Below are 27,720 nucleotides of genomic sequence, written 5' to 3' on the forward strand. Positions count from 1 at the left end.
ACGTAATGTGACTCCAAACGGAAGCTCTAGTTCAATTATTTGAACATTTGCTTTGTCTGACACCCCAACAGCTGTACAAAAATGTCAACAAACAAAATATTATCTCTTTGCAGGGATGAATTAATAGAAACGTCATTCAAATCAACCTCGAAGCAAGGCCACTGTAACGCACACGAAGCTGAAGCGTGTTTGTGATTCAGCCATATAAGGGACTTCATTTGCAGTCAATTCGATTATTTGAACGTACATTTTGACTAAGGTAACTATTTAGTTGGTTTTTCAAGTGTCCTAAATTTAAAACTCAGAACTTTACTTCACTAACTTCTACTTGCATCGTATAAAAGCTACAAAAACATTATCGTTTTAAAAAAACTCCTCAAACAAGCTACGAGTTCCAAATTGTATTGTAAAGATATGTGAGTTATTTCTTTTCAAATTTGACAAGGAAATATTTTACACAAACCATTAAATTGAATAGTGCAGAAAATAAATAAATCAGAGTTATAAAGCTTAGCTTTCAATAGAATAGAAAAACGTGATCAACTGTCATTTTGACATAAGCAGACTTGACTTTATAGTTAGATAGATTTTTCTTGACTAACTTTCCAGTCAACTTTCCAATAATTTTTTGGCAGCTGACCAATCAGATATTAGAAACTTGCCTTACCTTCAAGTCCCTTATTTCGTCTGAACCTGTCCAATCTCTTCAAATTTTAGACTTACACGTTTAGCTCCCTTGTCTGTGTGTGAAAGGGGATTTGGATTTAAATACATTGTTAGATAAGGTAATGTTAATTTAAAAAGAGAAGATTTAAAAGTGGTTTGACAGTTGAAGCTTTCAGTGAAAAATATTGACATTTTTAAAAAGGCTTGACAAGTTGATAATGAAAAATAAAATATTTTATAGAACAAATAATGAAAAGAGCCAAACACCGCATTTTTAAGCAAATAATTAAATAAAAAAATCATATAAAAAGAAAGCTTCGAAATACTGAAAGAAAATATGAAATTAAGCATAAATAATATAAATAAGGGTTAATTCATAATTTAGAATATAATACAAGAAACAACATTGTACACAATATTAAAACAAAGCTTTTGTATACATATACATACGTTTTTATTGGAAAATAAAAAAAAGAATAAACTTAAATTATTATTATTAATTCAGTTAATTGTTAAAATTACAATAATAATAGTTTTTTTTTTTAATTTATTTCAAGATTTATTTTAAGTTTTATTGATAATAAAAGTTATTTTTTATATAATTTAAAGTTTTTGTTCATTTTTACGTTTTTACTTTTAATTTGTTTGTTTTGTTTTTCAAAGGCAACATTTAAATATATATATGTTTATATTACTAAAACAATTAACACACATTATGTTTCTATATAGTTTTATTTTACTTTTCTTTTCTTTAACATTATTTAATTTTTTTTATTTATTTATAATATTATGTATTTTTTTTTTAATTTAAATTCTCTCTTCATCTTTTAATAATATTTATATCATATTACATACGTTCATATATTCTAAAAGGCAATTACAATCTTTTTTGGTGATTCATTCTTCATTTCAATTAAATTTTTTATCACAGTTAACAAACTCGTGCTTTTTATATATTTTTTTAAATTAGTTTTTTATTTAAAATTTTTAGTTTATTAAATTTTATTAATGTTTTTCTTCACAAAAAACATAATCAAATATTGCATTTCACAATTATTCTTATTTATGTTTTTTAACATATTTAAATGATTTTTAAATTTCATAGAATTAACTTAAAGTTAAGAAATAAAAACAAACAACATTTTTGTTTTAGTTTAGCGGGATGGGCATTAATATAGTTTTGTTTTTTTTGTGCTTTGATGTTTTTGTTTTAAGAGAAAGACTCAAGGAAGAGTTTACATTTTGTTACTAAAAATGAATGAGGAATGTTTAAAAGGCATTAAGATTTTAAATATTATTTATTATACAACAAAAAAAATAGTTACCAAGCAGACTAAAGAGAAAACAAATCAGGAACTTTTTTTGTTTTTGATCGTTCAGCGATTTTAAAAATCATATATTTTTTATAGTTGACTGATTATTTTAATGTTGACCAGAGGAATTGCTGCAACTTTTGCTGAGATGAAAGTTTTATACCAAACTATAATAATAATCCAAAGGTGTTGGAAAACTGTTGGTTTCGGTAAATTTGATATAGAAGTTGATTCGATGGAAATGCGTAAATATTGAATTAAAAGAAACAAGGAGGTTACATAAAAAAAAGGATGCTAATGTTTTTGTGGTGCTAATAGTTTCTTTGTGACAGTTTTCTTGAAAGTTTTGTTGATGTGGAATTGTTATTATTAGTTAGGCAAATAATGACTTTGTGTAAAGATATTAGTTGAGGTTATGAAGAACTCCATAATGAATCCTATTTTCATTCATTTCGAAATAGAAAACGATGCTAAACTTATTACAGGTTGAAATTCAATTAATCATTAGGAGATAAAGAATTTTCATTTGTCTTAAAGTGTGCATGTTTTTAAAAGGATTTCTGTTCACATTTATGTATATTTTTCAAACTTAATAAAACAAACAAAAAGTTGAATTTTCGAAAGTTACTTCAAATAGTGGCTAATTTTATTAGCAGATAACCTTTTTGTCAGTTCATTTAATGAACAATCGCCATATTTTAAAAACTAAGTCAAAACAAAAGCAACGTATTGCTATCTCTCTTTTTCTTATTAATAGAGAAAAGTTATTCCGTTAATTACAAAATCCATTGCTCATATTAAAGGTGTTGGCAAACGAGTGGAGTTGAATCTATTTATTAGGTGTTATTCAGTTCACGGGCAAGCTTATCAGTAGTCTTAGCTAACTTTTGTAAAAAGGACAGAAATACTCTAAAGAAATAAAATACAAAAATTTTAAAAGAATATAAAACAAGAGTCAAATTAAAATATCGGAAAATATTCCATTAAAGTGTTACAATGGACAGCATAGTCCCTAGATCTCAAACCCATGGAAAATTGTCGATCGAGAAATTGTAAGGACTACGAGTAATTGCAAAAATGAAAAGGATCTGTTTGATCAAATAAAAATGGATTGAGAAAGTATTCCAAATAGCATAATAAGCAATTTAATTGACTCCATGCCCCGAAGATGTGCTGAAGTGATTAAAAACAAGAGGTTTGCTACCAAATACTTGCAATATTTGGGTAAGTCTAAAAAATATAGGTACGAGTATGTATTTTTTAAAAGTTGCTTTTGTTTTGATTAGAATTGATTTGATTGGACTTATTGTACTAACAAACTATATCGTTAATAAACTATTAAAACAAAAACAATTTTATTTTATTTTACATTAGAAATCTACTACGCTTTTAAGGAAGATACCTACTGAAGATTTAGTTCTGAGACATAAATTTTATTAAGAGAAAGGTTTTTTAAAACTTTTTTGATCTATTTTAAAGCAGTCAAAAATTTCGTAAATTCAAAAATCACGTTTTTAAAATTGCGTTTTTTTATTTGATCATGTTCACAGATTTTTTTTTTATCATTTTATTTTATTTTTAAATTGTAATCAGGTCATCTGGAGGCTGGGTCCGTATTACAAATTCTTTGACGTTAGGTAAAAACGACTTAAGTCCTTTTGGTCACACAGACTTAACAAAATTAAGACGTTATTATCAAATAAATACGATTTGTCTATTATACAATCTGAAGACTAAAGCAATACAATATTTAGCATTTGTTTGAGACTCAAGTTGTTAGCAAATCAAAAACCTAAAATGCAATTTTTTTACTCAAGACCTTTTTTCCTAACGCCAAAGAATAATGAAACGATATTTTTTACGCTTTCATCACCTTATTTATAAATAAGAGAGTCAACAACTTCGAAACTTAGTTTGGTTGATCTTAATGTACAAATTTACCAAGGGCTTAAAGGTCACATATTACTAAATGTATTACTAGGATTAAATTACAACCTAAACTAACATTCACCAGAAACGGGAAGAATATTGCAAATGAAAACCATGGTCAAGCTTAAGCAAGCAATAGTCTATGATCAATTTATGTCACTTAGACTTGTGGTAGAAAAGGTAAAACTAAAATATTTATAAGTTCTTTCTTAAAAAATGCAAAAAAATTAACAGAGCATTCAAATTTAATAGCTTTGCTTGAATGTTAAAAAATGACCTTCCTGTAAAGGTTAAGTTTACTATTGTCAACAAATATTCTGTAGAAATCATCATTGGCCAGCTATAAGAAATTTCCCTCCTCAAAAACACAGATCGGAGGTCTGCTAAGTTTATGTCCTCTAACTACTCGTACATACCTAACCATTAAATTTAAATATTCTAACCAAATAGAATTTAAATAGTTAAAGAAAAACAACTTTCTCTATAAAAATTAATTTTTTTTGAAAATAAATTAGTTTTACACTGCAAACAGCTTTTTACAATTTCGTTTTTGTTTTACAGTTTTTCTTTTTTTTTACAAGGCATCTCAGATCAACATTAAAATGACAATTAAAATAAAATAATAATAAAACTATAAACAAATATCATGAAACTTAAAAACTATAGAACACACACAAGTGACAAATTTTTAATGTTTAAACCTTTCAGCACATATGACCATCACCGCCTTCACCTTCGCCTGCGTTGTTGCAGCTGTCATAACTTACATTACTAGGATTACAATATGATCTAGGGCGCGGCTTATTGTTACGTTCGCTGCCGTTATTGCTCATACGCGAATGACGGTTATTGCTACTGCCGTTATTAGTGTCATTAGCATATTGCATTTGGATTAGTTGCGGTGGTGGATGCGGCATTTGATTTTGATTTGGATGATATCCTGATGCATAACCAACACCACCCATCCCGCCGCTGCCATTGATGCCACCGCGACTTGAAAGTCGGTCATGGGATTTTGCCCGGCTTATGGCGAAGCCCGTGTCAGCATAGCCGGGCGGTGCGTCACGAATTTGGTCGCAGAAATTCGTTACGTGAGATCTGTCCTGACGACGACGAGCCGCTATACGACTCGCTACCGGCGAACGCGGTACATACTGGTAAGGCATGGAGTACTTTTCCGTTACGTCGGGCGATAGATCCGGATACGGATACTGACCGGACCGTTGGAACTGTCGTGGTATTTGCTGCACTGGGTTAATTGGTGGTGTGGCGTTGTTATACGCTCGGTTTTCGAAAGCGTTGCTTACGGGAGGACAGTTGAAGAACTGTGAATTGTCCCGGGTGAATTGCCCAGGAGCAGGAGGACCATCTTCCGGAATGGTATTATTATTGTTAATATTGTTGGTCGGACTGTAAACGTGAGACGTAGGCAGGAAATTGTTGTTTTCATTGGAAATAGAGCCAGGAGTAGTGGTGGTGGCAACAAACAGAGAACTCGGTACGGGCTTCTGAAACGGAACATATGTCTTACCGTGCTTATCAGCCGAATTGAAAGTCTGCAAGGCAATTATGTCCTCGATGGAGGCATCGAAATTTGTCGCTTTGACAAGTTGTTCCGTTGACATTTGAGTGTACTTGATGTCGGGACGATTGCTATTGATAAAACTACTATAACTGCTGGAAGTTTTACATTTCTTGCCGCCAACACTGTTATTCTTTGCTGCAGACTTATCTCCTCTTTGGCTTAGATTATTTAGATTGCGATCGAAGGACGCCGACATTGTCGATAGGACACTATTGTTCGGTGTCGTCGGATTTGGAATCGGGGCCGTCAATTCAGCTCCGAGATCTCGATTTAGCGACGTATAGGAAGTCGAAGATTGTGTATTGATAGTTGTGGACGGTGGCAGAGGCTGTTGCGACTGCGATTGCAACTGCAGCTGGGATGGATGGTGTAGTTGTTGCGCTTGTAATTGATGTTGATGATGTGCATTGAATTTATTTTTTGCATTATTGCTGCTATTAGTAAACAATTGATCAGCTGTAGCTGTACTATCGTCATAATATTGATTATTAATTATTGTATGATTATGCAAGTTACTAAGGATACTATTACTATGCGATTTGTTGTTATTGCTATTGTGAAGATATTGTTTGTGTTTGTTAAATGATAGCATTGTTGCGCTAGCCGATGTCGGTATGCTAGTATAGCTCACGTACATTGGATGCACAACGGTATGTTGTGGACTTTTGGCGTCGCCATTCATGAAATCGACTGCAACAAAAATGAAGGACATACAGAAAAAAAATAACATTTTAGAATTTTGTCGTGATTTTGTTTTTAGTAGTTTTTTTTTGTGTAATTTAATTTAAAATATCTTCATTTCTTAAAAGGTTATATATTTTATAAAATATACCAGGGAATAAAATAATTAATTACTGAACCAAAAACTTATGAAAATGTGTTACAAGTCATAATGACTGAATTGACAAGATGTGTATGAAACGTACAACTCACAGAGATGCCATAAAAGGCGAAATTTAATACATACAATAGAGTGCTTCCAATATCTGACTATCTGAGTGATGACAACTGGAATCTTTTAAATCTAGGATTTTAAAGTTAAAGGTTGACCATTTGAAACAAAACAAATCTTTTTTAAAACTCTAAATTCACTAAAGTTAGTTGTGAAATGTCGCAATTAAAAAGATGTACAAAAAATCCTCGCCGCTAGTTGAAAGAGTGGGCAAACTTTTTTATGATTAAGATTTTTGGATCCCCAATGGAGTTAAAAGGCATCTATTTTCGGCTACACCACATTTCAATTGAAATTTTAACTAATCGTTATCAGTAAGGGTTACTTATTAAGTATTTCGACTTGATCACTTTACGAATCTTAAAGCTATGAAATTGTTTGTTTTTAAAAAAAATTTAATGAAACAATCTTGTTTCATGTAAAATTTAAAAGTAATAAGAATTCACAAAATTCATACATATAAAATTTTTGAAGTCAGAGTAAATTGGCATTTTGGTGTAACAAGTTTTCCAATAAGAGGTTACATTTTGATCTTAAAAACAAGTTCTATTTAAGAGTAAATCCATTGATTCTTTTTTTCATTGTATAAGAGTAAGAAATGCCATCATTAATAGAAAAGCCATCATATCCTTTACATGAAATTTTCCATGATCAATTCAGATATTTATGACTTTATGAACTCGATAACTTTACAAATTCCATATTTAAGGTCGTGAATCATTGACGTAGACTCTATAATTCACGTGGTCTAAAGTCTAAAATCACAAGATCACGTTGGCCACTTTCGATCAGCCCTTCGGTAAATGACATGGGCAAGAAACTTTTAAGGCAAAATAAACATTATCAATAGTTCAATATCAATATCTTCGAATTCAATTTCAGTCGTACAAAAATTATTAATTGCACTGTAACCGTTGCACCAGCCTAATTTTTGATTAAGTAAGGTCTCAACCACCTGACAAAAAAACGCACCCAATCAAAATCTTTAATGGCTTTGCAGAGCCTTAAATGTTACAATAATTCTGCTTATTAAGAAATCATTGGATTAAAAAGTAGGCCTCATTTTTGTATGCGTTTCAAGGAACATATGAGCGTGTATACAATGACACTACGTTGCTACTGATCGACTGGCTTGAGTTCTTGCCTTTACTGAATTTAAGAACAGCTCCGACAGCTGTCCAAATAAAGGGCTATTCAAAATAAAACCTCCTACTTGAAAAAAAATTTATTTCTTGCATATTCATGCAAGGAGTTTTCTTATTCTACTAGCAGATGGGGGTCAAACTGACTTCCACGTAGATGTAGGAAAGCTATATGCTTGTCTACAATCTGAAAGGAAGAAGTTCCTACTTGCACCACCCTGTGGTGACACCTGGGCCCTATTTCATAAACATTGACAGGTGACAATTCTACAAATTTGTCACACTTATGTGACAAGTTTTCATTGCATAACGTATTGACAGGTGACATAATTGTCAGTTAAATACAACGACAATTCTGTCGTGACAATTTTGTGGTTGTTAAGGTATGACAATTTTGTCGTTGTCACTTTCATATTTTGGCAATATTTTTTAACGTATATAAGAAAGTGAATTGATCTACAGTATTATTTATTTACAAATTGTGTATGCATGTACATACAAAAATTGTGGGATGCTGAAGGTGATTTTTAACAAAATATATTCTGCTGTTGATTTGCAGACGCGAAATTTTTCCTTAAATTGGTAATCACTTAATGAAGCGAAATCATTGTTTATCCTTTGTCTAAAAACTCGAGGGTGGCGTACCTCGCGTTCGTCGTCACTTTCACTTGAAAACATTATATTAAAATAAAATTGTCACCTTACGACCGAAGCTCAATTGCCTGTCACAATTGTCAACTATATACTGACAAAATTGTAGTTTGTACCATTTTTTCTGTTTCATAAAAAAATTGTCACTACGAATTTGTCGGGGAATTTGTGACAATTTTTAAAAAAAATCCCTGACAATTCATTGTCATGACAATTTTTTTATGATCCGAAATCTTGACAACTTTGTAAAATTGTCAGGGAATTTTACAAAGTTGTCAATTTTTTTATGGGACCCAATTTAACAATTGTCAGGTTTGTCATTTACAAATTGTCACCTGTCGCACCTGTCAATATTTATGAAATAGGGCCCTGGTGAACAAGTTAGAGAAATCAGTGCAGCTCGATGATGAATGATACAGATCGATTCATAATTATTGAAAAAGGCACTACTTAGAACTGCACTTAGAAAATTCTCAACTTGTGAGCGAACACAAGAAGCTACGGTTTTCTTTCTTTCTAAGATTAAATCTTGCGAAAGATGGTGAACGCAGGACTCCGCGGATTGCATCCCACAAAAAGTCGGACGACCCCTGCTAGGGTTATCTTCCTTAGGTGTCACTTCATCAAAGACTAAATTAACACACCACTGTAGATGTGGTATCACGGGATATGTTGAAGACCTTTGGTTAATTCCACGAACAAATGTTGGGATGGCCTCCTTGTGAGAATATGGTGGTAGCTGTGGTTTATCCTACACGGAAAGAAGTGTATAGCATTTATGACAATGCTAGTGTGGCCTGGAGACCATACTAAAAAATTACCTGTGATATTCCTACGTTGTCTTGCAACACCTATAAATATGGGTCAGTGTACTATTATGTATGATACCACAATCTTTGCTTGTAACACATGGGCGCATAGTAAGTTAGATGAGACTGTACCGCATATGTCGCAATGTCCATACTGGCATTGGCGTATCGGCTATAACTATTGTCGACGTTACTATTCTCATTATGGCCAAATTAACTATGCTTACAACTTTTTATCCAATGGAAATCTTCTAAGCCATACAGTATTGCGTTCACACTTATACTGACGTTGTAATATTTGCAATGTATTTCTTTCCGTGTATATACATAGGGTATTGGTTTTACATTACTCAAAAAATCAATAAATATATGGACTAAGCCAATACCAAAGGTTAACAGGAAAGTGAAATTGTTATATCTTGGTAGCTTAGAAAGAGGAACTCACTGGAAGCATTTTCCCAAATAATAGAGAGTAAATCTTTGCGTAAATCCTTTTGGTTACTTTCAAAAACTAAGCGATAAAACATTGCCTGGGGCAGCAAGTGTAAGAACTTGTCATTAAATTAAGGCTCACTAATGTTGTAAGCAATTATTCTCTACTAAATAAATAAATAAATTAGGTGGCGCAACAGTCCATGAAGAACCAGGGCCTAGGCCTAGTGACTTACAACTCTCAACCATTTCTGTGTGCGAGTAATGTTGTCAGAAATGGAAGGGACCTACAGTTTATATGCAGAGTCCGAACGGCTAATTTGAGAAAGCACTTTTCATGACAAGAATTACTCTTGGCGGATTTGTCAATTTCTCACAAGAGGGAGTACCCGTGAAAAAAGTTAGGTGGCACAGGCAGGGATTGAACCCAAGACCCCTTGCATGACAGCGCAATCATTCTCTACTAGCAGTTCATAAATTTGGAGAAAGCTTTGAAAGCTTAAATTTGAAGTGCACAAATATTTATTATTGCCTTACCCTATGGGGCTAAGATATGGCAAATTCTAAGCTATAAAACAGATACTGGGAGACTCAAAAATGATGCAACTTTATTTAATTATAATCCTTTTTAAATAACAGTGAGGTTAAGAGATTTAATCTTGTAAAGAGTGATTTTTTACAATTACCTTTTTGGAAACACTTGTTTAAACAGCTGATGCAAGTTTCGTGATTTGTTTTACTTTCAAATATTTTCAGTTTGGATTAAAATTTAACTACGAATCGTCTTAGAAACAAACAACGCTTGCAAACTATATTGGATTTTATTATTAAAATGCTTGCTCTGTTAAGAAAGTTCATCGCGCCCTACTTATGGTTAGTTTAATCGATCCACTGAAGCTGCTATTCGGGCTTTTGTGAACTGAAGAAAATATTAAAGCTGTATCGGTCAATTATCGATTCTTCGCCGTTCGCAGCAATTGGGCCTCTGTTACTCAACAACGTGGACAATTTTGGTGAAGGATTTAGGTGAAATGCCTTCCAAAATACAACTGGTGCAATAATTGAAGTCAAACGACCTACTGCAACGTACAATTATTGCTGAATGCTGGTTCTTGGAAAGTTGGCCGAAGATTCACTTTTTGCCGAAAAAATTGTGTTCAGCGACGAAGCTCATTTTTATCTTAATGGGTTCGTAAATATGAAAAATTGTCGACTTTGGAATGAATATCAGCCAGAAGCATTGCAAGAGCTACCAATGCTTCTAGAAAAAGTCACAGTTTGGTGCGGTTTATGGGCTGGTGGCATCATTGGACCGTACTTCTTTAAAGATGATGCGAATCGTACCGTAACTATGAGTGGTGAACGCTACCGTGAGATGATATCAAACTTTTTTTGCCCAAAATGCAAGAGCTTGACTTGAATGACATGTGATTTCAACTAGACGGTGCAACATGCCACACCAATGGACATATTGAGAGGCGAGTTCAGTGAACATTTTATTTCACGTTCGCGACCGGTCAGTTTGTGGGGCTATGTTAAGGTTCATGTCTATACAGACAAGCCCCCTTTAATTGAAGCACTGGAAGACAACATTGAAGCATTTATTCGTGAGATACCGGCCGAAATCCTGGAAAGAGTATTTTGAAATTAGACCGAATGGACCATTTGAGGCGCAGTCAAGGTCAACATTTGTATGAAATAATCTTCAAACATTAAATTACATAGACCCTACTTTCGATTCAAATAAAGATTTGATGCATTTTTTCCGAATTGTATGAGATTTTTTCTGAAAAAAAACTTTCCTACAGCTTTTAAAAAATCACCCTTTTTAAGAAATTATCCGAGTATTATGTATATAAAATGTACAATTTTAATTTTCTATTCCCTGGCATATGTAAGTCTTTTCCTATTTTTCTTACAATTCATATAAATATATTCATAACTTTTATTTTATAAAATATATGTAATTAAAAACAATGCAATAATTAAGGGGACAATAACAAATAATAAAAAAACAACAACAAACACATTAACACATCAATATCACAAAAGTTATATATACCTAATTATAATATTTGTAAATAAGACAACGAATATATAAGTATAATAAAAATATATGTATATTATAATAAATATAAATTTTATGTAATAATTCTTTGATTCATGATTTGATTATAATATGTATGTATGTACAAAGTGATGATGATTAATTTATAGATAATTACAATTTTATTTAATATAATTTGTATTATTTTGTTACATTTTTTTGTTATAAATTTTAATAAATTAATTAAATATTTTTTTGATTTATTTACGTATTTTTGTTGTAATTTGAATAAATTAATCTGATGAACAAGGACTTATGTAAGTCCTTGTATTTTTAATGAATGAGTGAAATTAAAAACAAAAAATAGTTAATGAGATTACAAAAAAAAAAAACAAAAATCCTCTTCCGAAAATTTAAATTACATTTTTTACTTTATGCGGGACTAAAACTACTTGTTTATAAAGTCTACTTCTACTTTTACTATATTCACCCAAAGAGAAAATAGAAGAAGAGTTACACATGCAAGGAAAGGGGCGGGATTTTAAATAAAATGTAAAAACTACTAAAAAAGTAACAACTGCCTAAAGGCAATTTAGACTTTCAACCAAAATTAAGGGAGGTTGATGTTGTTGGTTGTGAAAGTTCACATACTTAGTATCTTTTTGTGTATCTCGATTTTGTATCGTTATTTCCTTTCTTTTTTATTATTTTTTAAATATTTTACAATTTCTATTCAGTCAGAGCCGCACATTCAAATATTTGTGCTTGGCGGGTTTAAGTAGGATATTATAAGCTTCTCAACTACATAATATAAGTATAGAAAAGTAGATTGTATGACATATGTTTGCAATATGCAACTAGGTCAAGGATCATTTATCGAATAAAGTTTGCATGCAATCGTATAAGGATACAAATATGTATAAAGTATAATGTTGTGTTGAGGAAAAAAGGCCGACTTCTTTGGTTTGTCTGTCAGTTGATGGTTTTCGTTTGCTGTTTGCAAAGGTAAAAAGACTCGGCTCTATAAAGGATTTTCCTCAACTACTGGTAATTGCTAGCAAATAAACGTTATTTGAAACATGCAATTGGAAAGCAATTTCTAATGAATACGTTATGAGGACATTGAATTAGAAGTTCCTTCTTATTCGACTCGAGCCGAGTCGAATTGAATTGAGTTGAGTTTATTTATTTGCTCATAAGGAAGTTTATTTAAATCGAAATACACAACAAGGACACTAATTATAAAGAAAAGCTACTCCTTGGATATAGAAATACAACAAAATATACAAAAAAGACAGAAAACAAGTACAAACAGATACAAAATAAAAGAATTTATAGATCCAAATTAAAACTTTTTAACTTACATCGATCGTCTTCATCTAGGAATATGTAACTTATCATAATAGAGCCTATAATGGCAAGCGTCTGAAAAAAAAACAAGAATTTTGTTTAATTTAAATATTTCTATGACATTTAATTTATATTGTTTGAAATTACCGCTAAAAAGCATTGTACACCTGAATGGACTACTTCAATTAAATGATATTCCAAAAGGCAATCATCGACATGTTCTGGCCTTATAGGACGGTAAGGATCATCGGAGGTTATATTTGTTGGATAAGTTGGCTTACAACCATATCCATTAACTTCAAACCATGAGACGCTACCGGTTCCTAGATTCAATATGTCGCTGTCCTGAAATTATAAATATTTTATGTTTTTTTATTTTGTAGATATTTATGTAAAGTAAACTCACTCTGTCTAGCTCTCCAACATTTAAATAGAAACATATTAGAAACGAGTTCCATCCGATCCATATAATACTCCATATTAAATACTAAAGGGAAGATAAGTTACAAAACGGTGATAAAAATAATGTTAACAAAAAGAATTTCGAAAGAATAAGGATAAATTATCTGTGGAAGTTTTTGTTATTTTTATTCAATTATTATAAATGTGCCAAGGATTTTCGTCGGTTGCTGAAAGGACCTTTTTTTAATTTGTTTGTGGTCTTTTGAAATACCTCCATTGTGAAGATGGATGGTACGTTTTTGGTTTTCCGTTATTAATGCTTATTTGTTAAGGTACAAAAGTATTAAATTAAATGTTGATATTAAACTTAAGCTGGCATATTTCATTAGAATGGGTGAGCAGATTTCAATATTTCATAAATATCAGGTGTTCTATGTAAAGTAAAAATGTAAACATTTTCACAAAAGGAAACTGAAATAGGGCCAGGACGATAAGTGGTGGCAAAAGAAGTAATAATATAAATATGAACCATAACATAAAATATAGTTAATTTATATAAAAGTTTATTCAATACAAGGTTTCATTTTGAATAACCCACTTTTTGGGGAGCTGTCGCTTTGAAAGCTGTTATCTATTGAAATTTAACTAGTAAAAACAACGCCATTCAAGAATGCACTGAAATTGACTATACAAATGTTGAACACTTTGCAGTGACACAAGGGCGGATAGAGACTTTTCATGAGGGGGGGTTCACAAACTTGAGTTTTCACTCATGAAAAAAATGTTTTTAATTGTTTTGTAAAGGATGATAACAAAATTTAATAATTGCTAAAATGCCAACTTTAATTATCAAATTATTTAGAACACTGTTGTCCAGCAAGGTATGATCTAACTATGTATGTAATTTGGATGACTCATAAGAAAGCATTTCAAGATTCCAACAGTTTTCTAAATATGCCATATTTAAGAGCTAAAACACAATAGCTTAGAGGCTTTTTGGTTCAAGATATGCCATATTTAAGAAAATTCAGAAAATGAGAGAGGATCTGATATGTAAAATTTGATGTAGTTTTTTTCGAAATCAATTTCCGGGAGTCTCTTATTACTCTCGTTATCAATATGATTACTAGTATTTTGATCTTATAAAGGCTTCAACAAAACTTAAAAATTATAGAGACAAAAAGCTTTGTTTTTGGATTTAAGGAAATATTTGCATTAAAGTACGTAATTTCTCTAAAAAAAATTAAATTAAAACAAAGGAAGGTAAGTAAACAAATAAGTTGGGAAGAAAAGTTTTGTAGTCACAAATTACACGTTGCAAAGCTTTTATATCTACAGATATGAAACGTTTATTATGTTTTTCACTTAGCCATTAATTTAACAAAAGTGTCACTTGATTTTTTTGGGACATTTGTATTATTGAATTTCGTGTTTGAATCTCAGTTTTAGAGCATCCAAAGCAAATTCACTTCAAAAGTAGATTTATTTAATTTTTTTAAATCTTTTGTATTCAACAGAAAACCAATTTTGAAAGAAATGAAACGCACGACTGGGTCGCTAGAACTTGATAATTTCTTCCAAAAAGTCTGTTTAAAAATATTTCCTATATTTTAAGATTTAAAAAATGTACCTGCAAAATAAGTTATTCTCAAAAATTTAAAAGCCATTTTATTTGTCAAAAAATCTATATTAACCTTTTTTTTTTTGAAAATCATTCTAAATTTTGTCTTAAAAATAAAGAGCTTATAAATATATGAACATTTTAAATTAAAATTTCGTCAAAAAATGTTGTTCCCTTTCTGAAATATTGAGTTTTGTAAACAAAATTAGTATTTTATTAAAAATAAAAAAAAATAATTTTTGACCATACAAAATAATCATCAATTTGATCATTGACAAGAGCTTGAACAGAACGAGAAGAATTTTGAAATCGTTCCATTAGTTCTTGTTTTTTTAATGGTACCCTTCTAAACAATACGAAAATATGTTTTTCTTGTAGAAAGAAGCCAAATTAAGAACACAACATTTAGAGAAAGTTTTAGAAAAATCACATCTTGAACCAAAAAATTTGTGTGGAGACTGCTGTTATTTTTCGTATTAATAAAATAAAAAAAACGCCTTAAACGCCTTAATCGGCTGAAAATCTTAATTTCAAGCAACACAATTGTTTGGACTGTAGGGGCCAGGAAAGACAGACAGAGGAAAGGAGTCGGGGTACCCACTTTTTTTGCTTCTCTACAGTCGTAATGTCGTATTTGATTTACTTATGTAAAACTTGCTAAATAGTTCCTATATGTCGCAGTAAAAACCACTTCAATAATCACTATTTATGTGTGTCAAAAAAATGTAATAATAAATAGTAATAATAATTGAAGGCGAGTTTAAGGAATTCAAAGGCAACTTAATATACAATTCATGATTTCTTATTCAAGGCTTCTTCTTAAGAACCTGAATATTTGCTCTTTTTCTTAGAAACAATTTTTATGAAAATAATTAAAAAATTCTAATTTGAGAGAAAATCAAAATTTGAGTTGTTTTTGACAGCAAACCACTTTTTGGTGAATATCGTTAAATTACTAATAAATCTTTAAATGAAATTTTTACTTATACAACTTAATTGCTATAAGCTTTTTGGCTCATGTGACCCCCCCCCCCTGGATCGTCAATTGGTCAAAAGTTGATGAATTTGTGTTGTTTTTCTGGAATAAGGTTGAATATCCGATTCATATTATGTTCTTGGTCAAATGTTCAGTCAAAAGTAGTACTTTTAGTAACAAAGTTTAAGGAAGTAAAATATAAATGGTGTTTTCATATACAAACAAAAAATAATTCAAAATATAATGGGGGTCATATCCATTAACGCAATACGATTAGTTTTAAATTGAAGGCAATTCCTGCGAAAAAGCAAACAAATTATCTCCCAGGGGGGGTCATGACCCCTACGACCGCCTCCTCCCCTCTGGATCCGCCATTGCAGTGACATTTCGTAAAGCACTATAACAAGGCATTCTACGAAAGACATTTCATCGGATTTTACATAAGGAATAAATTCTTATGGCTTTTTAAGTTCTCTTAACACAAGAACCGAATCGTTGACAAATCTTCCAACATATATGATTCTCATAAAAAATCCTTTCTCAAATTAGCCGTTCGGATTTGGCATACAAACATTAGGTACTCTCCATTCCTGAAATTACTCACACTGGAATGGTTGAGAGTTTTAAGTCACTAGGCCCTGGTTCTGTACGCAATATTGCCATATCTAATGTAATTATTGGTTTTAACACAATTACTCAAGCCGTTCGGTCATTAGCAACTTCGCGGTCTTATCTTAGTTAATTGGATCCTTGAAGGGCATTAAAATGAATGATTGAAAACTAAGATCTTGTGACTTATATCTCTCAATATACCTGTCTTAAAATGAAAAAAACTACATGATACGCTGTTTTTAAGGTTAGGGTAAAACGCAACGTAGTTCTTAAAAAAATAATGTACGATATTTTATTTTGACATTTCTCGACGTTTCATGGTCCCTAAAGTCAAAATAAAAGATTTTTAGAAAGTTGTCTCTGCGTTCGTGCGAACGTACGTTCGCAAAGTTTTTTCGTCGTCCATAAGCCAAGGACCAGAAGAGATATCGACTTCATATACATTTTGTTATACAGATAATAATGCAGACAGATGCAGAAAGGGTGTTTTTTTACCAAAGAAGTTTAAAAAAAGGTGAACATTTTGGTTTACCCTAAATATCTCACGAACCAATTACGCTAGAGACTTTTATATTATGTATTGTAATGTGATACCAAACCAGTATGTTTTTGGAAAAAAATCCAATCAACGGTTTTTTTATAAATAAAAAAAACTGAAAAATAAAATTTTCACTTCGAAAATTTCATGAATCAAAATGATTTTATCTCCAAAACAAAAAAATTAACGTTTTGACGTTACATTTTGAGAAAAATCAAATTGATAGTTTTTTGTATACAAATTATAAACCTAAAAAACATTACTCAAACTTGGTAAAAATTGAATTTCGACTCAAATATCTTTTCAAAAACTTGAGATTATGGATTCAAACTTATTTTAAATTATAAAAAATATTGTTTTCAACATTCCGTAAAATTGACAGTTTTTTTTTACAAAAAATAAAAACTTAAAAGAAAATTTATTAAAAGCTTTTAAAAATTTATTTTCGACTCAAATATCTTTTCAAAACTTTGAGATATTGGCTTTAAACTACTTTTATCTTATAAAAAATATTGATGTCAACATTCAATAAAACTTTGAGACCAACTTAATTGACAGTTTTTTACAAGAAATAAAAACCAAAAAAAAATTAAAACTTGGTAAAAATTTACTTTCGGTTCAAATAGCTTTTCAAAAATTAAAAATATTGTCTTCAAGCTTTTTTTATTTCACAGAAAATATTGTCTTTGATATTCAGTAACTTTTTTTTTATAAAAATCCAACAATACGTTTTTTTATAAAAAAAATAAAATCTACAAAAAATGCTACGTAAATTTGGTAAAAATTGATGTTCGGTTCTTGATATCACTCAAATTAATTTCATTCATCCAAATTTTCAACAATTTAAGAAATGCTACGTAAAAATTTGTTTTCGACTAAAAATCTATTTAACAAAACTAGATTTTCAAACTAAACTATTTTCTTATATAAAAAATATTGTTGGTAATTTAAAAAAAAATTAAGAATAATTCAACTGACAACTTTCTTTACCCAAAACAAAAACCTACAAACTTTTAAGCAAGACAAATCGACAGACGGGATGGGAAGTTATCAGTGTGGGTCGCATCCCAGCCTCTTTTTATTTTATAGATACAGTTTCAATGATTTAAGTATTTCACTTAATTTTCGTATTTCTCCTTAGATATGAGATGACTTATGGGTTTTCATTTGACTCCTAAAATTTGTGAAAAACCTTCATTGTCATTTCTTTATGGTTTAGAATAATTCATTTTAGATGAATTGTAAACTGCTCAAGCTTAGAAATACCGGTTTTCAATATTATTGTTCAATATTTATTATTTGTTCAATATAATCCAAAAACTTATAACCTTAAAACTTTTAAAATTGTTTTAATACCGTTTTGCGTCGTTCTGGTAAAAACCGAACAGATTCTTCAGCGTTTTTTAGGGTTGACAGGTGAAGACTCAAAACTATTGAAGATTGTAGATTTGCAAAATCATCACGAATTTTATTGAAACAAAAAAATCTACTTCATGAATTTACTTATATACCTCCAAAATGGATTTTAAAAGATTGTTTTCGAACTATAAAACGTTCTATCTCCAATACACACCGTTATAGATTGATTATGAATTAGGATTTAAACTGCAGACACCAAGAACCTTGGAAAAAGTATCATTTGAAATATTGGTTGTGAATGGCCTTAATCGGAAGATATATTACCCGTGTTTTTTGGCATTCTATAAATAGTATAGAAAATTCCTAAGAAAACCCATCGGCAGTAGCCAGATTTTTGTATTTAAAAATTGGTACAACTGAAAGAAGACCTGTCAATATAATAATAAATTCTTTTTGTTTTTAAAGAATATTATTTAATCATGTAGTTTATAAGTTAAAATTATTTTTGTTTACCTTTTTCTTATTTTCTTTTTGTTTTCCATTTTCAGCTTTCACACTTGGCGATCGATCAAGAAGGGGGTTTGTTCGTAGACTACTACATTAATATGTGGTGTTGAAGCGGACGAGTTGAAATGAGCTTGATTGGACTCGATTCCGGTCGGGGATCGGAGTCAAGTCAAAATTTGTGAAGAAAAACTTGTGTGGAGGAGTTGGTGTTTACAGAAAATGCATATGGTCTGTTTATTTGCATGTTTGTGTCCAAAAAAATTGTTTAACACGAATAAAACTATCTGACTTCCACTTCATAAGAAACACCGAAACACCATTTGCATTTTAGAAAGTGCTGCCAAACTTAATCTTGTGCGGTGGAAACACTAAAAAGATTTATTTGATCTAAACTGAGATAAACCTTTGGTGCAAACATAGCAAAGCTTAATTATCTTTTCTATTGATTTTTCTTGCAAACTAAGCCCAGTAAGTCCATTTTTATTAACAAAAGTAAATAATATCAACAGTAACAGATTGATTTTTTTTCCAATGGAAAATACATGATCCCAAATGCACAACTACTCAACGAACACAGCCATCGAAATACAAATGCAATGCAAAGTCGTACCAATATTTGAGAACAAAATCACATAAGATCCATTCGAGACTCGTATAAATGTCAAAAACCCATTCGTAGTAGAATTTTACTTTAACTTTTATCGGTACTATTCATACTGCGGATATTGTTTTTGTTATTCGTGTAAAATCCTACTATACTATAGATAGATTTTCCAACAAAAGACGAGTATTAAGAAAGACGACGTTTCTTTTCAAAAAGACGGCGAAGGCACAACCGTCCAAACAAGGAACAAACAAAAAGAAACTTTGCAAAAATAAGTTTTCTGACCCTGGACATTTGCGACTTTATTATTTGGTGCCAGACGACAGATAATGTCTATGCCAAATTTCATGAATATCACATGATGCCTTTACAGAAGTCGTGGAGCCCATTTGGATAGTATAATTTTATAATGTAAGGGCATATCTTTAAATTGAACCCTTCATTATGTTGTAGATTTGTTACATAGAAGTGGGACCGGTTAAAATTTGAAAACTGTTTTCACAATGCATACAGATAAATCATAGTCATAGAAAAAATGAACAGCATTGGTCCGTGAGGTAAGCCTTGTGGTATTCCATAAAGTTAAAAGAATATGTGCAATTGGGTTAATAAGGGGCGCTCTGCATGGCCTTCGATTAGAACCGTTTTTACATTTTTTGGTATTATTTAATGTGGTAGTTAAATATTTCTTCTGATGTAAATTATGAAAAATGAAATTATTTATCAAATGAACTGACAATATTTAAACAAACAACACTCTTTCCAATTTTTCGACTGACTCACAGCTACACACATATGTACGAGTATATCTTCAACTATTGATGGTCGCACACATCATTCTATATTCTGGAATGTTAAAAGTTTAAATTTAACTTTCACACAAAATCCAATAAGTGCGGTTTCAGATATGGGATATGAACTAAACGAAAAGTCACTGTCACGTTTTAAAAGATTCAATAAACAGAATTTCTATTGTAAATATTTCGACTTGCCCATATCTGAAGTACCTAACTATACAAACAAAGTCGTTTATTTGCATAATATGCACGCTTCCATCCCGACCTCATTATTAGTAAAACCATTGATATATCAAATTTCCGAATATTATTTATCAACCCATATAGTAAAACAACTGTATATAAGTTATACTTATGAGCTTTTTATACATGACCAACAGTCCCCTCTGTCCAAACAAAGTTGGCCTCATTTTTGTTTTTGTTTTGTAAAAAAAACTTCACTCTATATTTTTGTATAATGTTTTATGAAGGCACCACAAGATTATAAATAAACTTTATAATATTTAATATAATAATATTGTTTATCCCCTGTCAAATCAATTTCATCCAAACCACCGCGGGATATAAGAACCGGGGTTGAAAGCTAATAACAAAAATTATCTATGCATTCCCTGTTATCGATTTCTCTTCTGATTAGATAAAGATTTCCATTTTGTTTTGTTTGTAGGTGTGTAATTTTGTAATTACGATTAAAATATTCAACAACTTTTCATTCAGATTATATGAGTGGACGTCGTATATAGCAATCGATTGCAGATAAGGGCTAACTATACAAAATCGTTACAATAAGGGCCTACTACGAGCAAGTGAAACTAATGGTAGTTTTTAAATATTCTGTGGGAGTACTTACAGTCGAAGAAGATATACAGTGGGACAAGAGTAGCAACCAAATACTTAAATAAGGGTATCGAAAAATTTAGAATAGTAGATTTAAAGATTATTGTCGGATTATTGTGTTTTTAAATTCTGTATTAACAAAAATTAAAAACTCTGAAAGACAAAATCCTGGTTGGTTAAAGTGCTCCTTTTTTATATTACCAAAATCTTTTTTTTTATAAGTCTATTTGTAGCATTTGGAAATACAGAATTTTTAAAACTAAGTATTTTTGAAAATAAGGTAAGGCATATAATTTTCTTGGAGAAACTAGGAGACTACTTAACGTACAGTATTCATACAGTAATTTGATATACAGTATTCTAAGTTCACAGTGTTTTGAAATACAAACAGTATTCAATTCAATTCAAATATTCATTTATTACAAGTAAGCATTATAAATTTGTTTCAAAAGCTTTTATGAATTTTTAAGCATTGGCTTAGCAGCCAGCTCGACTGGTAACTTTAAAATATTTAATTGTATAAAATTAAAAAAGGGAAAAAAGGTATAATTTGATTCTATAAACATTTGCATTATATGATTTACGTATATTCTGTTATTATAAGCATTTTGTAGTGGTAGCTAGCTCTGACAAATTTGACAAGAATCGCCCAATCTGATCCATTTAAAATTTCAATCGTTTCCTGCACTGACACAATGAGACACACCCTGATGATATGAAAGCAATCTTCTTTAGCTCTCAAGTTACATATATTGAAGAACTAGTCAAAGCTTCCGTTGTATGGTTTTCCATTTAAATGTAGAAGTTCGCATCTTGATTAAAAAATTAGGGAAATATCTTAATAGGAGAAAGAATCTTGGAAGTAGTTTTTGTCACACAAGTTTTAACTAAGCTGGCTATAGAGTAATCTACTCTCTGATTGACGGACATTTTGAATCATCTGATTTCGGTACGATTCTTCAAGTTTTTGGATGATTTCGTACAACTTCGTTTTCATCTAAACAATATTGTTGAGATTGATTTGCACAACTTCTCCACAGGAAGCAGCAATGTTTTCCCATGTCCTCATCCACCAGTCCTTATTCCGAATTTCGAAGAGCATCATTATCTTACATAACCGAGTTTCCCGTAGACCAAGCACTTTAATTAAATAATCAGGCTGTAACAAAAAAAAAGTTTTGGCAGGCCTGTTTCCAAAAAAAATGAATAGTTTGGCGCAGTTACCGGAATATTGAAAATTTTCTTTAAGAAATTTCTTTAAAATTTTTCAATTTCTTCGTATTCTTGCATACCTCATATTTCTGCCGCATAACAAAGCGAAGATATTTCGACTGGAGTGAAAATATTATATTTTGTTGAAAGTTTTATGTGATCGTTAGAGAAAATCTTCTTGCAAGTAACATTAATTAAGCTTTGTTAAGTTTTTGCTTTTTCTACAAGGTGCTTGCTATAATCCGAGCAATGTCTAGTTTTGGCATCCCTGTCAAACTTATCCGTTTGTGCAGAATGACGATGGAGAATGCACGCTGCTCTATCAAGGTCGGAAAAGATCTTACCGATGCATTTGATGTCAAAAAAGGTTTTAGACAAGGCGATGCACTGTCATGCGACTTCTTCAACATCGGTCTGGAAAGAATTGTGCAAAACTCAAGCGTCAACACTAGAGGCATAATCTTCCAAAGATCCATCCAATTTCTCGGATACGCAGATGATATTGACATAATTGGAAGATCAAAGCGTGATGTCAGTGGAGCGTTTTTGAGCATTGCGACGGAAGCGAAGAAGATGGGTTTAGTGGTCAAGACCAAGTATATGCTGTCATCAAAAAAGGACACTGAACGACGACGTCTTGGACAAAACGTCACCATGGACAGCTATAACTTTTAGGTAGTTAAGGGCTTTGTCTACCTAGGCACCGCTATTAATGCAGACAACGACACCAGCGCTGAAATCAAACGAAGAATAACTCTTGAAAATCGCTGCTTCTTTCGAGCATGTAAAATCACCATCTATAAGACACTCATCATCCCGGTTCTCATTTATGGCGCTGAGGCCTGGACCCTGTCAAAGAAAGATGAGAGCGTCTTAGGATGCTTCGAGAGAAAAATTCTTCGGGTGATTTTTGGTCCCGTACGCATAGATGGAGAATGGAGGAGAAGATATAACGACAAACTGTACGGGCTGTACAGCGACACTGACCTAGTTAGCAGAATTAAAGTCCAACGGCTTAGATGGCTAGGTCATGTAGAGCGGATGGACATCAACGCTTCGCCCCGGACTGTAGCGCCACCTTAAGTAAGTAAGTAAGTAAGCTTGCTATAATCCAGTATTGTACAGCATTTTTAATCATACAAAACTCAAAAATCAGTATTGCGACCCTGCCCCACATTTAAAAAAAGACTGGGATGCGATCGACACTGTCTTCATATCCCGTCTGTTGATTTGTCTTGCTTGAAACTTAACTTTAACAAAATCGAAAAAAAATTCTCTCCAGTATTTTGTTGATTTTGTTGGTTGTTTGCTTAATTTTAAGTTTTCAATTTAATTGTTCTTAAAAATGAACTTAATTAAACTTTGAAATTACAAACAAATTGTGCATATGATAAAATAATTTTGATTTCAAAATCTGTTGTTGTTAACGAGATTTTCAGTCGAAAAATTTTTTTACGAATTTACTAGCATTTCCTGAATGTTTTTATTTTGTATTTTTTTATATTGTGCGTTCACTGAAAGGGTTATGAATACCTTTATAATGGTTAAACCCAGTGCAAGCAATTATTAAAGACGGATAAGATTAGAAGGTGAAACCGATGCACATTGGTTTTGAATGTCTGCACATTGTAATGAGTGGGAAATATTGAGCCACGTAAAGCATTCCACATTCGCGTAGTGCGGTTAAAGAAAGAATCTCTGTACTTAAAAATACTTCCAAAATTGGGCTCAAGGGTAAACTGATGGGAATTCCTAGCAGTATTGCACGGGTATTAATGTTGAACTGTTTAAGGGCAGGAATGTTATATAAATAAATGGATTTTTCTAAGAAATCATTTTGAAGCCAATACCTTCATTCACTTACGAAATAAGGAGAACATAATTTTTTTTCAATTATTGTAGATTTTAATTTTTATGAAAAACGTGACTGTTGTATTTTTATTTAAATTTATCGGTTTCGTTATTTTCTATAAGATGATTAAACTAGTTTAAACCCAATATTTTGAATTTTTGAAGAGATATTCAAGTCAAAAATCTATTTTTAATGTTTTAGTAATGTTTTGTATACGTTTTTTATTTGTTGTTAAAACAAATGGGGCATATTCATAAATGTTTGCTAAACTCTTGCTTAGTTGTTCTTTAGCTAGTCCAGAGTTAAGGCTATTTACAAATAAATTTAAACCTAAGTTTAGTAGCACTAACCTGTGGTTTAACTGTAATAAAGAAATTGCTGTATTAAGTGATTATTGCAGACAATTGTCATATTTTATTTTTGTTTGTGAACTGAAAAGTTGAAAAATTAAATTATATCAAATACATTTTACGTAAACTTGCTGTCCACAAAAATGTCGATTTATATCGCAATTGAAGAAGATATGGAGAAAATATGAATATCTTAGAGGAGTTTGAGTAATGTGGTGATCTGTAAAATTTGCCACAGAGAAAAAGAAAAATATACATAACACGGCTGAATAAAGCGACAAGGATTTCTGCTAATGATGTCGTTTGGATAAAAAAGGTACATTTATTTTATAATATTATTTTATACATTTAATTTGAGAAATGACACAAAATAACAAGTTTGAAAATATAACAGTATTCTTTTGCTTTTACCTGTCATTTGAAGTATAATTGTAGTAGAATATAACCTTAAACTGGGGTTTTACTAAACACAATAGGAAAATTGACTATGAATAAGAGCTGTGTTTATTAATTCAACAAGCTTTAAACTAAAGATCAAGAAATCACGACTTTAGTAATTCTCTATGAATGCACCCCAATGTCTATTCGATCTTTCCCAAAATTGTATTGAAAGTTGAGAACTAATATTTTAAACAAATATTCACGTGGAAAATCAATTTTCACCAAGTTTTCGAAATGTTTTTTTATGTTTTCATTCGATTTTTCTCAGATATCTCTCTAAAAATCTTTTATTCAGATTCTAGGGGCCTTGAAACGTCCTGAAATGTCAAAATGTTTAATTCCACAAATCGGACCAATTACAATAACTTCTTATGGGAAGTTAATAATTTGCATTTGAACATAACCGATATACTTTTTGACAATAAGTTCAATAAGGTAAAGAAAAATCACGTTAAGAAAAACTTCTTTCTTAAAATAAAATAGTTTTCAAAACTGTACCTAACCTCCACTAACCTCCTCCCAAAATTGTTTAGTTTAACTCCAAATTTACCAAATTTAGGATATTTATAAAAAAGTGTTTAGAATGCATTTAGCATAGCTTTTTTCGTCGTGATTATTGACGTTTTTCTTTTTTACTTCAGAGCAGAGCTCGAACTGTCAAAAAATGAATTGTGTTTCTTTTTGATCTGCGATCGTTCAGAGCTTCAAATTCGTGTTTCTTTTTTAGTTCTGAACATGTTCAGAGCGCGTTCTGTGAGCTCAGAATAAAATAACAGAGTTAACAGACTAAAATATTGAACACAAACAATTTGATATTTTTAGGCCGGGAAATTAAAAAAAAAAATCATCGTCAAAACAATAAAAATGGCGGAAGAGGCTGGTCGCCCTAGTGCAGAAGGTAAGATAATTTATAAAAAACTAATTGCATGTAGCATTTTTATATATCAAATTTATTTCAGGAGTCAAATGGCCCAAAGCGCTACGACTGTTTTTTTAATTAATTTGATTAAAGAACATTTTGAATGTTTACGTTTGACAGTCTGACATTTGACATTTCAAATCATGACAGTTAAGTTTTATCCTAATTAAATCAGAGAGCTCTGAAAATACTCTACTCTACTTTGTTCATTGCTCAGACTCTGCTCAGTGGTAAGCTCTGAATTTAAAAAGAAAAACGCGATCGCGATATATGTAAAATTTTTCTAAACTGGTTCATACATTTTCTGTAAGTACTCGTACATTTAATTTCAAAGACGGTAGTGGTCACAGGAGAATCTTTGAAGCTACTCATTTTGAAGTCCCGTTATTTTGTTTCAGTCTTACTTTATGGTTTAAAAGACATACAAAAGTGACAAAATAAACAAAATTGAACAAAAAGACACCACATAACTTTCAAGATGGCGACATTTTCCTTTCAATACCACTGAAGGACTTACTTTTTCTATTGAAACAAGTGAGTGCGATAGAGATGAAATGATGAAACGTCAAATAGAGCTATCTGAAAAGTGACACTGTTGAAATCTGTCAATATTTTTTTTGACAGTCTCTACAAAAAATAAAATAAAATAAAATTTTAATACGTTAACGAACATGTAATCATAACGTAAACAAAAAACATAAAATATGGTAAAGTTGTCATAAACCTCGAATTAAACCATGTGACATTGAGCTAAAACGCTACTGTACCAAATGTCATTAATTTTCGATAAAAGTTATTGTAACTTCCAACCTATATGTTAATTGGTTCCGTTGCGTATATACGATGCGTTGGTTGATTCTATTGCGTAATTTATCCCACTGTACGTAATATGCAACTTGTAATGAAAATTCGACTGCCCTTTTCCATATGGCTATAATTTTTGTTGTCTTGTACTTTTATTTGTACATCAATTTAAGTGGCACATGTTTATGTTTTTATTTTGAGAAATTATGCAATTAATATTATTTATGCGTGTCCATGATGTTAATTATTATGTACATACATATGTAGGTAAGGCACATGCAAATGTTATACTATTTAGACTTACTGTAATTATGTATTTCACTCGAAAATGATATGCTCCATAGAATCCAAATATTACAAATATAATGTGCAAGAAATTAGCAAATATGGGTGCCCACATGTATCCGAGAAAGTCGAACACTTGGCGCTCGATTATAGTTATCTGCAAGAAAAATTTAAATAAATTAGTTTTTTTGTTTACTAATAAAGATAAAGATAATAATTTTAATTACATATGCATGACATAATATTTTTTGAAATTGGGTTAAATTGGAAGTATTTCTTATATCTTAGGGTAATTCTTAAAGGTTTATAATTAATTAAGGAGTTGGTTGAAATTAATAGTACCCGTGGTATGATAGTTAGTGCGTTGAACTATCGTGCAAGAGGTCTTGGGTTCAATTTCAATACCAGCCTGTGCGATCTAAAGATTTTTCACGGGTACTGCCTCTTGCAAGGACTTGACAAATCCTTCAACTGCAATTCCTGTCAGGAAAAGTCCCCAGTATCCCCAACAAAAGTACTCGTACACAGGAATGGTTAAGAGTTAGAAGACTAGGACCTAGTTCTCAACGGACTTTTTATTTATTATTGGTTGAAATTAAAAATTTAATATTTAGAAAGAATTGGTGAAACTAACCAAGAACAATGAGTCTGAAAGTATTATTAAATATAACGTACTTCATTTTTTTAGAAATATAATATAAAATATTAAAACTTAAGTTTTTGAAAAA

At 31.0% G+C, this 27,720-nt stretch overlaps 1 protein-coding gene across 6 annotated transcripts in view; it reads right to left on the reverse strand.

The window, feature by feature from the left end:
* LOC129952179 (sodium/potassium-transporting ATPase subunit beta-1-interacting protein) overlaps positions 1–27,720 on the reverse strand; it is a 157,182-nt gene that overhangs the window by 8,284 nt on the left and 121,178 nt on the right. The window contains exons 2-7 of one of the 6 annotated variants that reach the window (XM_056064643.1): positions 27,012–27,149; positions 13,283–13,363; positions 13,024–13,221; positions 12,891–12,951; positions 6,129–6,183; positions 1,764–2,146 (exon numbers count right to left, since the gene is read on the reverse strand). In XM_056064643.1, coding sequence (XP_055920618.1) covers positions 2,137–2,146; positions 6,129–6,183; positions 12,891–12,951; positions 13,024–13,221; positions 13,283–13,363; positions 27,012–27,149 — 543 coding nt within the window. In that variant the 3' untranslated portion in view covers positions 1,764–2,136. Of the gene's footprint in view, positions 1–1,763; positions 2,177–3,303; positions 6,184–12,890; positions 12,952–13,023; positions 13,222–13,282; positions 13,364–27,011; positions 27,150–27,334; positions 27,469–27,720 lie in introns of those variants that run through there. The other 5 variants (XM_056064641.1, XM_056064639.1, XM_056064642.1 and 2 more) reach the window with 5 other exon arrangements.

This window comes from Eupeodes corollae, chromosome 3 (genome assembly GCF_945859685.1).
Source record: "Eupeodes corollae chromosome 3, idEupCoro1.1, whole genome shotgun sequence".
NCBI classification, from domain to species: Eukaryota; Metazoa; Arthropoda; class Insecta; order Diptera; family Syrphidae; genus Eupeodes; species Eupeodes corollae.